Genomic DNA, 19,225 nt, shown 5'->3' with positions numbered 1-19,225 from the left:
GAAGTACCTCAATCTAGAAGAATTGATCAATGCCAAGCAGATGCGTTTTCTACTTAAAAGGCCAGTCAGTGTCGAAGAAGCAGAGGAATTCTTCCAAAAAATGAAAATTGCAGACTACGAGGTAATTGACAAACTCTGGAAGTCTCCCTCTCAGTTCTCGCTCTTGTCTCTACTGATAAGCTCGAATGAGCATCAGAGAGTGTTAATAAAGACCCGAAATGAAGCATATGTTCCGATTGGAACCACTGTTGAGAAACTGGAAAGGATGGCGGAACGATTCTTCGAAGTCAACAGGATTTCATTTAGTAGAAATGACTTGCCCCCAGAAGGGGTTGCCCACAACAAAGATCTTCATCTGACAGTTAAGTGTGAAGGGTACTATGTGAAAAGAGTCATGCTGGATGGCAGATTTAGGGTCGACATATGCCCTCTCTTAACTTTGCAAAGAATGGAAATTGGGACTGAGAGAATCAGGCCTAACAATGTTTGTGTGCGTGATTTCGATGGCATCAAGAGAGACAAAATATGGGAGATTGATTTGATCTTGACTATCGGTCCTATGGATTTCAAAGTGACGTTTCAGGTTTTGGACATGGATACCTCTTATATTTTTCTCTTAGGAAGGCCTTGGATCCATACTGCAGGGGCCGTACCTTCTACTCTCCACCAAATAGTGAAGTTTGAACACGAAGATCAGAAAATTGTGGTAAATGGAGAAGATGAGCAATCAATGTTCCGGGACCCGTCAGTCCCATGTCTCGAGGCTAGGGAAGGTAGCGAGCACATAGTCTATCAAGCTTTTGAGGTTGTGGTTGCAGATCAATGTGTGGAAGGAAGCCCATGTCCTCAACCCTTTCTGTCAAATGCGTCAATCATGGTCGCCACTGAAATGATCATGCATGGTTATAATCCTGGGAAGGGGCTCAGGGTATCTTTGTAAGGTATCACAGAGCCTATTACTTTAGCTACCAGTGAGAAGTTCTTTGGTGTGGGTTTTCACGCCACAGAATCTGATGTGACATGGGCAAATGAACGAAAGAGAAATGGTTGGGCGTTGCCTTAGCCGGTACCGCATCTCTCCAAAACCTTCATCAAGCCAAAGTACATGGAAGCAGAAGAAGATGAGGCCCTCACGGCCGAGGAAATTGAGGACGTATATGGAGCCATGAGGCAAATGTTTTATGAAGCTCACATGGTCCAGCCGAGTGAAGCTCGAGCACTGCTGAGGTGTAATTTATGGGGCCCGATGCCAAGCTGCAAAATTGGAAGGCTACTCCGTTCCTAGTCAGGCGGGAATCCTAGTAGTCCAGTCTTGCCACCTTTTCTGCATTCCGAGTTATTCTAGGGTGTAACTAGAATGTTTTCTTTAAGTTTATTATCATTAAAATTCCAATGTAAACCCTTCTATCTTCAAATTCAATGAAATGAAATCAATATTTCATCGTCTATGAATCTCTTTCTTTATTCTTTCTGATTTTGTTATTTTTCTTATTTATTCTTTCAGTTCTAATAATGCGGACTTAAATAACATGACATGTTTGTGGATTTCATGCCCATATCCTAACGCGCTATCTCATTGTGAAATAATGAATCAAGAACCAAAATACGATGAAGATGAGGCTTTTAGGGAAATAAACCGAGAACTGGAACAATTTGAGAATAAGCCTAAGCCAAAACTAAATGAAACTGAGCCAGTTAGCTTGGGTAGTTCAGAATAGGTCCAAGAAACCATGGTAAGCATTCACACTGATGAAAGAACTAGGGACACATTGATCCAACTTTTGTTAGAATTCAAAGATGTATTTGCTTGGTCCTATGATGATATTACATGACTAAGTGATGATTTAGTGGTACACAAATTGCCAACTTACCCAGATTATCCCCTGTCCTGCAAAAATAAAGGAAGTTCAATACTGGTATCACTGACAAGATCAAAGAAGATATCACCAAACAGTTAAAAGCGGGTGTGATTCGGATGGTCCAATACACTACGTGGTTGGCTAATGTGGTTCCATTGCCAAAGAAAGATGGGAAAACCCCAGTGTGTGTTGAATATCGGGATTTGAACAAAGCAAGTCCCAAAGACAACTTCCCTTTGCCAAACATCCACATCCTTGTTGACAACTATGCCAAACATGAGATACAATCTTTCGTGGATTGTTTTGATGGATATCATCAAGTCTTGATGGATGAAGAAGACGCGGAAAAAATAGCTTTCACCACACACTAGGGCACATATTGTTATAGGGTCATGCCTTTTGGTTTGAAGAACGCCAGGGCAAATTTCATGAGATCTATGACTGCCATCTTTGATGACATGATGTACCAAGAAATTGAGGTGTATGTGGACGATGTAATCATTAAATCAAGAACGTAGGATGACCATGTTCGGGATATGAGAAAGTTCTTTTAGCATCTGCATAAGTATAACTTGAAGTTAAATCCAGCTAAATGTGCATTTGGAGTTTCGTCTGGGAAACTCTTGGGATTTATAGTCAATCAGAGGGGCATTGAGCTAGGTCCAACAAATATAAAGTCCATTTGGGATTTGCCTCCTCTGAAAACAAAGAAAGAGGTTATGAGTCTGTTGGGAAGGTTGAATTACATCATCCGGTTCATTGCTCAGTTGACTTCCACATGTGAGCCCATATTCAAACTGTTGAAGAAAGATGCAGTGATTAAATGGACAGATGAGTGCCAAGAAGCCTTCGACAAAATCAAAGAATATTTGTCGAATCCGCCAGTCTTAGTCCCACCCAAACCTGGGAGGCTTTTGTTTTTGTATTTGATAGTGTTGGAGAATTCCTTTGGGTGAGTTCTCGGGCAACATGATGAGACCGGGAAGAAAGAACATGCAATATACTATTTGAACAAGAAATTCACTAGTTACGAAGCCAAGTACACTTTTTTGGAATGGACTTGCTGTGCCCTAACATGGGTCGCTTAGAAGCTTAGGCATTACATGTTGGCCTGTACCACCTATCTCATCACCAGGTTGGATCCTTTGAAGTACATATTCCAAAAGCCGATGCCCATGGGGAGGTTAGCAATATGGAAAATCCTACTCACCGAGTTTGACATAGTCTATGTCACCCGCACGACAATGGAAGCTCAAGCTTTAGTGGATCAGAAGACACCAATGCTTGGAAAATGTTCTTCGATGGAGCTGTGAACGCAAAATATGTGGGGATAGGGCCAATCTTGATCTCATCCACTGGTCAGCACTATCCGGCCACAGCCCGGCTTCAGTTTTTCTGCACCAACAACACTGTCGAGTATGAAGCCTGCATTATGGGTATGAACATGGCAATCAACCAAGAGGTGGAAGAATTATTAATCATGAGAGATTCAGACTTGATTATCCGACAAGCTCAGGGTGACTGGGAAACTTGGGATGTCAAGCTTATTCTATATAGGCAACATGTGGAAGATCTTAGCAAGCGGTTCAAGTCAGTTGAGTTCAGGTACATTCCTTGGTTTCACAATGAGTTATCCGATGCACTCGCTACTTTGGCCTTGATGTTGCCATATCCAGGCAATGTCCACATTAACCCGTTGGAAATCAAAATTCGAGAAAGGCATGGTTATTGCATTACGGTTGAGGTGGAACCAAATGTTCAGCCATGTTATCATGATATCAATAGATTTTTGAAAACAAAAGAATATCCCGAGCAAGCTAGTGGAGACCAAAAGAGAACCATTAGAAGGCTTACCAGTGGTTTCTTCTTGAGTGGTGAGGTTTTGTACAAAAGGACTCCAGATCTGAACCTTTTAAGATGTATGGACGCCCAAGAGGCCGGAAGAATCATGAATGAAGTGCACGCAGGAGTGTGTGGTCCCCATATGAATGCGTTACATCTCGTGTTTTCGTACGCTAAAATTTTGCTTTTAGTTAACCGACGTAGACTCGGGGATGAGATTATCTTGACGTAAACGTACTTACGCTATTTATAACAAGCGATAAATATGTGTTATGAAGGATAAAAGGGTACACTGATTAACGAAAACGAGTTTCGTTGGAAGTGGCCAATTTGGAATAAAATGCGGGTTGAGCGACAATACCCGATAATTATGAACTGGTACCATGCAAGGTACCATATGACCATGGTAGTATAATATATAAAATATATATGAAGTATTATAAAAATATATAGAATTTTAAGTAATTTGTGGTAATTTTTAAATTATGCGGGTAATTGATTAATTACCGGGTAACAGAACATTACCCAGTTAACTAATAAGCGGACAAAATTTCATCAATTACAAAAAAAAAAAGTGGCACAAGGCCACTAATTGGGAAGAATGACTCATGAATATATGTATATGTGTCTTAAGTTTAAAGAGTCCAAAACTTAAAGTCTTATATAAGACTTGAATCTTGTAAGCCTTAACCATTATCCATGAAGGCTTGATGTCATTTCTTGGTAAAAGAACCTAAAACAATAATCTGCTTTTAGTTTGAAACAAAGAACGTAGAAACAGAAAACTTTTCGTCCATTCTTGCCTAAATTAGCTTGGCTTGAAATCAAAAACATGGAAAACAACAAATATTTCGTCCAAACAATTCAATTACTTAGCAAATTCAAGAATTTCGACTGAAATTTCAAAAGAAGCACCACAAATTTCGTTCAACATATTTCAGAGAAGTAGAAACTTCAATTCGTTCAAACAATTCCGGGAACAGGTATGTTAAGGCCCTCCCTTCTTTCTTTTGGCATTGTCCAAATTATACTGAAGAAACGAGCAAATACACAGTTTCCATAAACTACACTATTTATAGAGATATTAGGGATGTCTATATTCTTGATTCCCCATGAGAATTATTATTATCTTCTGTTCATGGGTCTCAGAATAATACGCAGTTGGAAAAGTTTATCCAGAAGGAATATCAAGATTATTATGTATTTTTCATGCATTTCACTCATTTATACATATGCTTTTACCCATGACCAGATGATGTTATATACGCGTAAATATGTAAATATATGTATATGGGATATGGGAAAGGTTACGATGTTATATACGTACCACCACCTGATCAGTTGGTATATGATGATGATGTTGTCCATAGTGACTGGAATATGATTCAAACGGTGTTATATACGTGTATATATGTATGTATATGTATATGGGATATGGGAAGAGGTTATGGCGTTATATACGTACCACCACCTGATCAAGTATATGTTGATGATGTTGTCCACAGTGGCCGAGATGATATGATGAGATGCCCTCAGTGACTTGATGATATTATGTACACCATACCTATTCATGGCATGACATTTATACGCATGTGCATGATATTATAAATGTTTCAAAAATTACAGAGTTATTCAGATTTAAAGGTATTTCTGTATTCCATGTTTCATCTATGTCTTTTACGTACTTATTTTCATGCCTTACATACTCAATATATTTTTTGTACTGATGCCCTATTTCATGGGGCCTACGTTTCATGCCCGCAGGTGCAGGTAGGCAAGCTGACGGTCCCCTTCTTAGGATCCCTGATCAGCGAAAGTTGGCGTGCTCCACTTGATCCAGAGCTGCTTTTGAGTTTGGTATGATACGTTTGTGTATATATATATATATACATGATACATTTATGTATATATATATATGTATATGGGTATGACGTGACTTAGTCCCGTCTTTGTACAATTATGATTCCATTAGAGGTCTGTAGACAGTATGTCTAGTTGGGTTGCATATGGCCTTGACGACTTTCAGTTATGGATGTATAGTTGTCTATAGCAGCCTTACCGGCTCGCCCACTGTATTTTGTCTGTATACGTACATATGCCTTGATGGCAGGTTTCTCACGTATGTTATTTTCGTAATGTAGCAAATGTTATTCAGGTTCATATCTTAGACGCATGCTTAGGGGTGTTTGACATGTAGAAGTCAGGCACCCATCACGACTCATCGGTTTGGGTCGTGACAAAAGTAGTATCAGAGCAGTTTTGTCCTAGGGTTGTCTACATACCATGTCTAGTAGAGTCTTATTTATGGGTGTGTTGTGCACCACACTTATAGATAGGAGTCTACAAGACATATAGGATGTTATCCTCTCTTCTTATCTTAGATCATGCAATATAAGCATTCGTATTCCTAACGATGTGTTACATTTTTAGCGATGCCTATAAAGACTACAGTCGCTAGCACAGGTCAGAAGGCTATGAAGGTGTTAAAAAGAGAGATAAGTTATACTATGGATTCAGACCCTTCAGAGATCATGGGTTCTATTGAGGAGGATCCATATGAGCCATCCATTCGAGTTGTTTCGACCACTCCGGCAGCAGATGGGTGAGAGGAGTTCCGACCTCACCAGGGCCCTTAGTTTCACAGCCCGTTGATCAGGGTATGAGGGGAGTAGTGCATGGATTGGCACAGTCGAGATTCCCTCAGGCTCAAAACTATGTCAAGGTATTTGAGGACACCAGCTCTTCTGAGGTTCCGGATAGTCCACGATCTTGGGAGTCTGTCAATCAAGGTTCGTCAGTGTATGTTATGGGATACGCAGAGGAAGAAGATAGTAGTCGGGCCAAGAGGAGGAAGGTAACTAACAAGGACATGAAGATTCCGCATTGAAGTGTGTCCGATCGAGGTTCTTATATAGGACGAGGCAAGGACCCTCTATTATAGACTTTCTCCAAGTGTCGGTTTTTGGTTGATGAGTTCCACCACTTCTTGAAATGTTACCAAGTCAGGGTTCTAATTATGTTTGGTTGTTTTATGAGGATGTTGGGAGCCTCATCCCGACTTGTATATATTATGGCTATGCCTACTTAGAGGTTTTGCAGACACTATCTTGTATATAGTTTTGGGTATGATATGCCTACGACTTAGTCGACCCCTATGTATATAAACCCTTTTTTTCTAAATTAGTTATGAAAGTTAAGTCTTAATATTATTACTTATACATATGGATGTCGCTGTAATGGCCCATGATAGACATGATAATAAATAAGGATAAGGTACGTGGTGTTCGGTTGGGTAGAACTTGATATTATAATGGGTATGGATTGGTTGGCCTTTTGTTATGCTAACATCAAGTGTAGGTTAATGATGGTTTAATTTCAGTCCCCAGGAGAGCCTGTTTTAGATATGGATATGATGACCGGTGCGTTAATACCACATGTAGCCCCTCTTTGAGGAGTGTCATACCGGGTACTGCATTGAACTGATCCATATTATAAACAAACCTAGGATACCCCCTTACATTCCCAAATATGCTTAGATTGTAATTCTTTTCAAAAATCTTGCTTTTCATTAATTGTTTTTCAAACACCTGTGTATTTAAACTTAAATCCCCTACTATTTGAGCCATACTTGTTTATTTGCTAATTGTACAAATTCACAAAAACTGTTTGGCCGGGAACCACACTAGTGGATCCAAAGGGGTGCCTAACACCTTCCCCTTAGGATAATTTCAAGCCCTTACCCGATCTCTAGTTACCAAACGTAGTTATAAATAAACCTTATAGGTGCCCAAACGCACCTTAAATCGTTAGGTAGCGACTCTTCAAAAATGAAAACCCCCTTTCTAAAAGGAAGAGTTGTCCGAACCAAAATGTCATAAACTTGATTTCGCGAGAAAAAGGGGGCGCGACAGTCGCAAGCTAAAGTATGGTAGAGCGACAAGGTTCTAGGAAGGCAGGAGGAAGGATAAGAAAAGATGAGTAAAAAGGTGACAAGAATGGATAGGTTCTTGGGAATAAGTTCATAAGAGAGTTGATGATTCCTCTAAGTTATAGAAGGCTCAGTATAGCCCGAATAAACCCAAATGAGTCTAAGACTAATAACGTTTAGAATAGATGAAATGTTGCCCTAATAATAGGATACTGGCGCAATTGTGAGGAATAAAAGATGAAGTTTGGGCCTCCGAAGAGGGAAATTTCCTGAATTATACAGGATTAGGATAACCATGTAAGTTAACTCAGAAGGGAGTTAGTTTTCAATGGACCAATGCTTGCGAACGGAGTTTACCAGGACTTAGAGGACATGTTAACTTCAGCACCAGTTATAACGCTTCTAGAAGGGACCGATGGTTATGTTATCTATTGCGACGCTTCAAGCACTGGATTGGGTTGTGTGCTGATGCAGCATGGTAAGGTTGTGGCTTATGCTTCTAGACAACTAAGAAAGCACGAGAAGAACTGCTCGACCTACGATTTAGAGTTAGCTGTGGTGGTTCATGCACTAAAGATGTGGAGTCACTACTTGTATGGCATTCATGTTGATATCTATATGGATCATAAGAGCCTCCAGTACATCTTCAAACAAAAGGAATTGAATCTTCGCCAAAGGAGATGGTACGGAAGATGATTAATAAGGGTTGTATTTATCATTTAGTTTGGGTTCAGGATATGGAAGTAGAGTTACCAACCATTTAGTCCATCCCTGTGGTGAATGAGTTTCCCGATATTTTTCCTGATGAGCTTCCGGGTCTTCTGCCAGAGCGATAAATTGAGTTTGTCATCGACCTACTACCAGATACTCATCCAATATCTATACCCCTATAGAATAGCCCCCGCAGAGCTGAAAAAGGTTAAAGGAACAACTATGGGACTTGATTGAAAAAGGTTTTATCAGACCTAGTACGTCACCACGGGGAGCACCTATGTTGTTTATGAGAAAGAAAGATGGTTCCTTACGAATGTGTATTGATTATATGCAACTAAATAAGGTGACGATCAAGAATAAGTACCCGCTCCCGAGAATTGATGATCTATTTGATCAGCTACAAGGTGCCAAGTGTTTTCCAAAGATAGACTTGAGGTCTGGGTACCATCAGGTAAGGGTTAAGGATGAAGATATTCCGAAGACTACATTCAGGACTAGATATGGGCACTTTGAGTTTTGGGTTATGTCGTTTGGTCTGACCAATGGCCCAACAGTATTCATGGATTTGATGAACCGTGTGTTCAGGCCTTTTTTTAGATCTATTCGTAATTGTATTTATTGATGATATATTGGTATATTCTCATTCAGAGGCTGAGCATGCAGATCATCTGCGTATTGTGCTCAGAATTCTACAAGAAGGGAAGTTGTATGCAAAATTTTCCTAAAATATAAATTCTGGTTGAACTCTGTAACTTTCCTTGGGAATATTATTTCGGGTAAAGACATCCGAGTGGATACACAAGAGACTAAGGTAGTGAAGACTTTGCCTAGACCCACAATACTGATGAAGGTTCGCAGCTTCTTTTGGCAGGTTATTACAAGAAACTTTTAACGAAATTTTCTTCTCTTCTAAGCATCTTTGACCAAAGTGCTATGTGGTATCTTGCTTGATGTTCCGGAATAACATAAGAAAATCTATGGTGTAAGCAGGTTGAAGAAAGGTTGCGAATAAGTATAAATAGATATGTGTAGGTCGCTGTTGATACCCAATTTTTCCCCAAAATATTTTAAAATTGCATATATACCTTCAAAATCATGCATTAATAACAATTGGTAATTTTATATAATTTTTTTTAAATTTTTATTAATTTATCTAGCATTTTATTCCCAATAAATAATTACAAAATTACATTAGAAATGATTTCAAAAGCATCTATTGATCTAATTTATTATGTATGGTCCTATGTAAACCGAATTATTTCATAATTAGCCAAATTGACATATTTTGGCTATAATTTCAATAACTTTGCAATTATAGCCCAATCATATGATTTTATATCATTTATTGACCGAAAATTAAGCATTTGTATTTTTAAATACTAAGTAATCATTTTAAACTATTTTTCTATGCATATTATTCATTTTGTATAATTATTAGCCAGTTTATAAATTATTTTATTCAATTTAATTAGGTATTTAACAAATAGCCCCATTTTATTTCGATTATAACCCAACTAAACTACCCCAAAACCCCAATTAAATCAACCCAATACCCAGGCCCAAACCTAAATTCTACCCTTCTCAATTCCTGGTCCAATCTGGACCGTTGATCAATTCTAATCAACGGTCCAGATCCCCCCATACCATAATTAACCTAAAGACTACCCCCCAAACCCTCATTCCCATCCTCTCATTTGCTCTCACCCTCTCTGCCATTACATCTCTAACCTCTCTTAAAATCCTCTCTGCTAAACCTAGCTCCTCTCACCGGCCGTTGGCTCGCCGGTAACAATGGAGGTTCGATCACCACCCCTAGCCTCTATGGCTCTCTTCCTATGCCATTTGTTGCTTCCTTGAGGTCCTCAAAGGAAACAGAAGACGGTCCACTCGCATGGTTTCTAAGTCATTCTCAGGCGGTCCATGGCTGTCCGTGTAAGATCTTTCTTTTTTCCGGCTAGATCCATGGCTTCTAAGTCGGAATCTCTCCATATCTGGGTTATCTCTCTCTCAAACCCTAATTTTATCTCTTGGCATCTTAGATCTGTAACAGATCTAAGAGTTTTCTGAGTTATCTTTACTGTTTTCTTAAGAATCTCTCCAAATTATTTCAAAAACATCTTTTCATCTTCAAACTAGGGTTTCTTAACCCCTTCTCAAAACGACTTTCCCTCTGATTTTTTGGTATTATTCTATGATTCTTACTATGTTTAAACAGTTCCTTAAGTTTTTCCCTTTCATCTGATTTATCATGTTGAAAACCTAATTATTTTGGTCTTAATCCTGGGTTCTGAGAACTGTCCTTGTTTATTTGTTCGTTTAATTTGCTCGCATGTCCGTTATTCATGAATATGTTCTATGTTTCAATTATTTTTACCCTATTATGCTCATTAGGGTATGTAATTTTGCTTCTTCCGCCCACACTATGTTTATTCTATTTATTAAAAGAATTTGTGCTAATTCCTCTAGTCAGTACTATTTCTTTTCTAGCTGAATTCTTGACTTTATGAGATTTTTACTTGAGTATGCTTATTAGGGTTTATGATTTATTCCCTCTTGCCTATACTGTGAATATTTCGTTTATTTACAGCAATATGTGTTAATTTCCCTTAATCATCACTACTCCTATTTGAATTCCTAATTGATGCTCATCACTAATCTTTTGTGATGATTTCCTTGCTGATTTTTCAACATCAAAGATGTTTTCTTGCCTTATTTTCGGTCGACTATGCTGTTAGTTGGTTCTTAAGTACTTTCATTAATTAGATTTTCTGAACCTAGCCTAATTACTTGTTCTATACTTACTATGCCTCAAAATATTTTCTTATGTGCTATGTTCCAGTCTTATGTGATCTCTTTCCTTATTTGTCTTTACCGTTGGTAAATTACTCCCTTAATTAAAGGAGACTTGGCTGATTTTTGTTTCTTATTTTATTCTGTAGTTCTATAATTGCTGGATAATTGATTCTTGCCTTATTGACCTGACTTTCAAACTATTATATATACCCTCTTCTCTTTACATTACAGACACAAACACATTAGTTCAAAACTCTCTCTCATACCAAAGGAAAAAACATTCTTCTGCTCTCTTTTCTCTGGTTACTTGCTATTGTTTTAAGTTAGTTGGCTGCAAGCCAAGGCTAATTATTCTAGTCTCTTGTACCTCACTTTGTGTTTACTATCTTCTTTACTAGTATGTTCTGATTTCAATTCAAGTTTCAAAACAATATGTTTCTTTTACTGCTTTATTTCATCCTGTTTCTAGTATGTTTTCAATTATGGATCTGTTGTTCAACTTGAAATTAATATGTTTACTTCATCACTTCATCATCATGCTTCTGAATATCTCCCCTCCCTTAGACTCATCATGTTTAAAAAAGGTTATTCCCCCTCCCAATATACCCCAATGTGGCCCTTCCTTACTTATATTTCTCTGATTTCTGGCATGAACCTCTCTGTGCAAAATAGTTGGCTATCCTTAAGTTACATGATTCTGTGTTAAATCTGAAGTTCTCTAACCCCTTAGCATATTGCCGATTCTATATTTAAATGCTCCTGCAACTGTGTGTTTACTTATGTGTCCCCTAATCCAACTACCCCTGCTTGTGATTGCTGAACCTGCCTTGGTCCTATGTTCCTTGGTTATGTGTGAACCTGTTTTGGGTGCTGTGTTTGGACTGTTGCTTGTTACTCTTATCTCTTTTTCAAAACCATTTTATTAAATAACTCCCCCTGTTGTTTTACAAAACTATTTCAAACAAGTCTCTTTTTCAAACTATTTTCCTACTTAAATCTTCTCAAAACTATGTCAAGCACTCTGACTCTACTCTTAGACCACTAAGTTCTTCCCCTTTTGTGTGAGCCTTGCCTTGGGACCCTTGAGCTCTCTCTGAACTTGGACACACAAAAGCTAGCCTTTCCATACAGCACTTACTCTGGTTGGGCTATAAAATCTGGGTGTGAGCACTGCCCGGGATTCCTTGAGGTCCTTAGGGAACTCTGATACACCCGGATATGAGAAAGGCTATGAAACAATCTTGGCATTTGAGGTGCTGGAAATCTGGGTCTGTTTTCAGGCTTTCAATAGTGTAACTTCATATTTTTTCTTTTCTACTTATGTAATTCATTTCATTATTGGTTTGTAATAATCTGTTGTAAACGAATATTGGGGTTAGCTAGTAAAAAGGAGAGGGTAGTTATATATGCTATCAAAATCAATGGGTAGAAACCATGCCTTATATTTCCATTTCCTATATGTGTATTAGAATCCATGTGTAAGACCAACACATTCAAAGCATGTTATGCATTAGATAGCATGTTCTTAGGTTTACTGTTCCAGCATCTCATTTGAAAAAAAATTTACCACTTAGAAATCCTGCTTTAGGCCAAATAACAACATCAACATAAATTGTTGCTCCTATACATCTTGAAATCATGCTGTAACTTTTTGGGCATTTAGAAATCATGCTTTAAGAATTCTGCATATCCTGGAATCATTCTGCATTTTCATATGTGCATACCCTGTATTAGGATCTCGTTCACACTCTCTCAGTCACACCTAGTTAAACTACTGATGCATGAAAGAGGACATAAAACAGTCTCATGTTTGATTATCCTGCTTAAGTGAAACTGGTCACAATCCCTGCATGTCTTTGCAATATTTAGAACAACATGCTTTAGGTAGAATAGCTTCTAAACTGTTTAATAATTCTGGTAACTGCTGCATATTATTTTACACCTAGGCAAGCCTTAGGTAATAAACTTTAAAATAAAACCAGAACCGTCTTTGTGATTAATGTTTAATTGTCATCATGTTTAAATCAGTAGGCAAGTCTAATTAGAAGTTCCTCTCTGAGTTATGTAATAAATCTGACTCTACTGTTATCACTTAGATACCATGCTTAGGATATGAATTTAGACCTTAATTGTGTATGAGTCATGTTGTTTATGTGTACTGTGTGTGGAGGTATATCTGAGCCTTTCATTTGTCTTCCATGCTCCCCTTAATTAAAGTTCTACTTGTTTATTATATGTCGCCTTAGTAATTTACTTTTAAACTTGAGAGTCTGCCTAGAACCCCCTTTTTATACGATAAGAGTCCTAAATTCCTCCAGGGCTGATAGGAATGGACGGGTAACAACATGCAATAGGGGTCGAGACCAACCCTCGCTTCAATTACCTTTACGAGGTGGGAAAGGGTAGATATGGATATGATGACCAGTGCGTTAATACCACGTGTAGCCCCTCTTTGAGGAGTGTCATACCGGGTAATGCATTGACGTGATCCATATTATAAACAAACCTAGGATACCCCCTTACATTCCCAAATATGCATAGATTGGAATTCTTTTCAAAAATCTTGCTTTTCATTAATTGTTTTTCAAACACCGGTATATTTAAACTTAAATCCCCTACTATTTGAGCCATACATGTTTATTTGCTAATTGTACAAATTCACAAAAACTGTTTGGCCGGGAACCACACTAGTGGATCCAGAGGGGTGCCTAACACCTTCCCCTTAGGATAATTTCAAGCCCTTATCCGGTCTCTAGTTACCAAACGTAGTTATAAATAAACCCTATAGGTGCCCAAACACACCTTAAATCGTTAGGTGGCGACTCTTCAAAAAATGAAAACCCTCTTTCTAAAAGGAAGAGTTGTCTGAACCAAAATGTCATAAACTTGATTTCGCGAGAAAAAGGGGGCGCAACAGTCGCAAGCTAAAGTATGTTAGAGCGACAAGGTTCTAGGAAGGCAGGAGGAAAGATAAGAAAAGATGAGTAAAAAGGTGACAAGAATGGATAGGTCCTTGGGAATAAGTTCATAAGAGAGTTGATGATTCCTCTAAGTTATAGAAGGCTCAGTATACCCAAATAAACCCAAAGGAGTCTAAGACTAATAACGTTTAGAATAGATGAAATGTTGCCCTAATGATAGGATAATAGCGCAATTGTGAGGAATAAAAGATGAAGTTTGGGCCTCCGAAGAGGGAAATTTCCTGAATTATACAAGATTAGGATAACCATGTAAGTTAACTCAGAAGGGAGTTAGTTTTCAATGGACCAACGCTTGCGAACAGAGTTTTATAGGCCTTAGAGGACAAGTTAACTTCAGCACCGGTTCTAACGCTTCTAGAAGGATCGATGGTTATGTTATCTATTGCGACGCTTCAGGCATTGGATTGGGTTGTGTGCTGATGCAGCATGTTAAGGTTGTGGCTTATGCTTCTAGACAACAAAGAAAGCACGAGAAGAACTGCTCGACCCATGATTTAGAGTTAGCTGCGGTGATTCATGAACTAAAGATGTGGAGTAACTACTTGTATGGCATTCATGTTGATATCTATACAGATCATAAGAGCCTCCAGTACATCTTCAAGCAAAAGGAATTGAATCTTCGTCAAAGGAGATGGTTGGAGCTACTTAAAGACTATGATGTTGATATTTTATACCATCCGGGGAAGGCGAACGTGGTTGCCGATGCCCTCAGTTCTAGATCTATGTGTAGCCTGTCATATTTACAGACAGAAAAGAGGGGAATAGCCCATGGGGTTCATCAGCTAGCTAGTCTAGTAGTTCGATTACTAGACTCAGGTGACATTGAAATTACTCTTCAGGATACGACAACATCCTTTTTATTAACTGAAGTAAATGAATGCCAGTACAAGGATCCTGTGTTAGTTTATTATAGGGATACCACCCTTCAGAAGGAGACGCCGTTTAAAATTACAGAAGATGGGGTCCTCACATATCAAAGACGATTATGTGTACCTAATATTGCAGGGCTACGTCTGCAGGTTTTGGGAGAAACTCACTATTCTCGTTATTCTATCCATCCAGGGGCAACAAAGATGTATCATGATATTAGGGAGGTGTATTGGTGGGACAGAATGAAAATGGATATAGCAGAATTTGTTGCCGAGTGTCCTAACTATCAGCAGATTAAGATTGAGCATCAAAAACCCGGTGGACTATTGCAGGCTTTGGAGATTCCGACTTGGAAATGGGAAGTAATCAATATAGATTTCATCATAGGCTTACCTCGTACCCAATGTAAGTTCGATTCGATATGGGTAATTGTTGATAGGCTTACAAAGTCATCCCATTTTTGTCCCGTTAGAACTACATATTCCTTAGAGGATTATGCAAGGCTTTATATTAAGGAGAAAGTATGATTGCATGGTGTCCCTATAGCTATTATCTCAGATAGAGGAGCTCAATTTATAGCTAACTTTTGGAGGTCCTTCAAAAAAGGATTGGGGACTCAAGTAAGTCTTAGTACAACATTTCATCCCTAGACAGACGGACAGGCTAAGCATACTATTCAGGCACTGGAGGATATGTTACGAGCTCGTGTAATAGACTTCAAAGGTAGCTGGGATGATCATCTGTAGCTTATTGAGTTCGCGTATAATAATAGCTACCATTCTAGCATTTAGATGGCTCCATACGAAGCTCTTTGCGGACGAAGGTGTAGGTCGCCTGTAGGGTGGTTCGATGTTGAATAATCTAAATTACATGGGCCAGACCTAGTTCAGCAAGCCATAGAAAAAGTAAAGCTTATTCGGGATCGACTATTGACAGCTCAGAGTCGTGACAAGTCATATTTTGACGTGCGGCATCAAGATGTAGAGTTTGGGGTTGATGACTGGGTATTCTTATAGGTGTCACCTATGAAGTGTGCGATGAGTTTTGGCAAGAAAGGCAAACTTAACCCACGATATATTAGGCCTTATAGGATCATTCGGAGAGTGGGCCGAGTAGCTTATGAGTTAGAATTGCCCTCGGAACTGGAGTCTATCCATCCAGTTTTTCACGTATCTATGTTACAAAAGTGCATTGGCGATCCTACCCGAGGGGTTCCCACGAATGATGTACAAATTATAGAAGACTTATCATAAGAGAAAGTTCTGGTTGCCGTCATAGACCGACAGATACGCAAGCTGCGGAATAAGGAGGTAGCCTTCGTGAAAGTACTTTGTAGAAATAACGATTTGGAAGATGACTTGGGAGGCCGAGGAAAACATGAAGTCTAGATATCCCTACTTATTTACTCCTCCAGAAGATGGTCCGACTGAGACGTCATAATAAAAGGTATGTGTATAAATTCTTGTGTTGGTTATTGTCATTGGTCATGTGAGGCCATTGTCATTATTCATAATTATGACCCTGTGTGTCATTGGGTTATTAAGCTTCTACAGGGAGAGTTGGTAGTGGTGTTATTGTAGAGACGACCTTGCCGAAGTTATATAGATCACGTGGAGTTGAACATTCGAGGACGAATGTTTTTAAGGGGGGAAGGATGTTACATCTCACGTTTTCGTACATTAAAATTTCGCTTTTACTTAACCGACGTAGACTCGAGGATGAGATCATCTTGACGTTTACGTACTTACGCTATTTATAACAAGCGATAAATAAGTGTTATGAAGGATAAAGGGGTACACGGATTAAAGAAAACGAGTTTCATTGAAAGTGGTCAATTTGGAATAAAATACGGGTGTGAGCATGTGATTTTTGCCTCACAAGAATTACTCCAAAAAGAATTCCCAAAATTAGATTTTTTTTATTTGCTAAAATTAGGAATTACTGTGCAATTTGCCTGAGTGTTTGCATATTTTATGCATATTTAATTTTATTAATGCATTGAAAATACAAAAATATAGCATCTGTATTTAGAATTTAGTTTTACATTTTTAGATTAATTAAGTAAATTGTTTTTTTGCAAAAATGAAAAAATCCCAAAAATAACGTATTTTGCATTTTTATGTTTAATGTCAAAATTTTGTGATTTTCTTTTAATTTGGCATTAATTATTTGTGACAATTATTATTTAGAGTTAATTAGTATTTTGATAGGATGATTTGGTTTTATAATTTAACTTAAGATTTTAGTTTTAATTTTTGAAAAATGGAGAAGGAAAAAGAAATAAAAGAAGAAGAGAATCTGTTGGGCTGTGTTTTAATTTAAATCTCAGGCCCAAATCAATTAACCCAGCCCAAAAAATATGCCCCATACCCCGTCCAAACTTCCAGTCTCTGAGACCATCGAAACGACGTAGTATAGGGACAGAACTACGTCGTTTCGATTTCAATAAATCTCAACTGTCCATTCATCTGCATCCAATGACCATAACTTCGCCCCATTTCCGTTACCCGCCCCTGACCCGCCCCTGAACTGGTCCGCCCCCATGAAACCAAAATGACCCCGTTTCATTTAATGAGCTAATCTGAGCCGTTGGATTCCAATTATCCAACGGCCCAAATTAATTCGCTAGTTTAATATACCCAAACCCCTACCCCCTCAGAAACCCCCTCATCGTCTCTCACATACCATAGAGACACCCCTGTTTCTCACCGCCTCACACCACCTCCCTCTGCCTACCGGAAATTGCCTCACGGCGGTTTCGGTGGCCCAAACAACCCAAAATTCACACCGTAGACCCCCCTCTTCCCTAATCCATGACCAGTTTTCTTCAAATGGGGCTCAATATGCTCGAATCTTAAATCCAAGAGCCAAACCTAAACTCAAGACTGATGATAATTTTAGAGCCGAGTTCGTCACAAAATAATGTTACTCACTTGTTTTGACAAAGAACAACTGACTAACATTATTTGGCGATGGAATCGGAAAATCAGGGTACCAAGTTTTTCTAGTTTAATCGGTAAGTTTTTGCATCTTTCTGTGTTTGTTTGATTAATTTTATTCCAATGGTCATTTCCCTTTTCTCATTTTTCTTTGGCCAATTTCAATTAAAATTCGATCAGTACTCTGGTATAAACTATTTCTGTTCACTGTTTTAGATTGGTTTTGTTGATGTGTTTCATATAATTAGGATATCAGTAGACTTTGAAATGGTATCTCGTTTAATCACTTAGGCAGAATAACTGAGATTAGTTCAATAATTTGGTTGAATGTGTATAATAATCAACTGATTAGTATAAGTTTAATGGAAGTGGTCACTAATTAAGAAGCTTCTAATAATGGTAGGGTAGAAATTGCATTACTAAATTAACTAAAGGCACTAAATTGAGTGGATAATTTAAAAATGAAAAGATAAGTTGTAGTGGAAAATGCACTAATTAGATACCCATTTAAGGGGGCTGAAATTCAGAAGAAGGAGAACACACAGAGATAGACACAGAAGAGAGAGGCTAAAACTTAAAAATACAAAGAAAAATAACTCTGAAAATACTGAAAAAAAACTGGAAATTTCTGTTTCATTGATTTCTATTTTCTGGTTTTCAATCTCGAATTGGCTGAAACCATCTGTGAGTTTAGAGGTTTTGATATTTTGAAACAGTTTCTGATTCTCTTCGTTATTGAAGAATGGTTTGAATTGGGTTCCGAAAGTGTTGTTCAAATTTTTCAGTCCATATACTGTTTCATTGAATTATCTAGGGTTAATAGCTGTTTTTCTTGGGTTAAAACTGGGCTGTTCCTTCCTGTTTCTGCTAACTGCTGATCTTCCATTTTCTTCGGTGTTTCTTTGCTATCATCAGGTACGCATTGTAAAACTATTGATTATTGAAATGTTGGATTTGAAGAATAAAAAATGAGAAAGAATGATTTGAAAGTCCCATTTCAACTGTCCTTTATTCTATTCTGTTTCACTTTAGATTTCTATTCAAGCATGCTATACTGTTTAGATAATTTGTATGTTAAGTAGATAGCTTCACTTGTAATTGAATCGGGACTGTTGTGCGACTAAAAAATAGTTTTGGTATCTACACGTGTGGAAGTAGTCTGATAATTGTAATTGGTCTTGCTGAAATTAATATTGAGTCATTCTTTGGTTTGACATTAGTTTAGTCATATTCAATGGCTCATGTAAACATCCATCAGTTCGCCTGAATGTGTTCTTGGATTTTTGAAGCATTGCAATT

General features: G+C 38.1%; 2 protein-coding genes across 2 annotated transcripts; both read left to right on the top strand.

Annotated features, from left to right (window-relative positions):
* Positions 1–3,150: 3,150 nt before the first annotated feature.
* On the top strand, positions 3,151–3,933 carry LOC138879884 (uncharacterized). The gene has a single exon (XM_070159526.1). The coding sequence runs from the start codon at positions 3,151–3,153 to the stop codon at positions 3,931–3,933; it is 783 nt and encodes a 260-aa protein (XP_070015627.1).
* A 10,906-nt stretch (positions 3,934–14,839) lies between these two features.
* Positions 14,840–18,988, top strand: LOC138879883 (uncharacterized). The gene is made up of 3 exons (XM_070159525.1): positions 14,840–15,305; positions 18,741–18,841; positions 18,959–18,988. The coding sequence occupies exons 1-3, from the start codon at positions 14,840–14,842 to the stop codon at positions 18,986–18,988; spliced, it is 597 nt and encodes a 198-aa protein (XP_070015626.1).
* Positions 18,989–19,225: the final 237 nt, after the last annotated feature.

The sequence above is a fragment of the Nicotiana sylvestris genome, chromosome 10 (genome assembly GCF_000393655.2).
Source record: "Nicotiana sylvestris chromosome 10, ASM39365v2, whole genome shotgun sequence".
In the NCBI taxonomy this organism is placed as follows: Eukaryota; Viridiplantae; Streptophyta; class Magnoliopsida; order Solanales; family Solanaceae; genus Nicotiana; species Nicotiana sylvestris.
The sequence above is the reverse complement of the archived record's forward strand: the minus strand, read 5'-3'. Positions and strand labels throughout refer to the sequence as shown.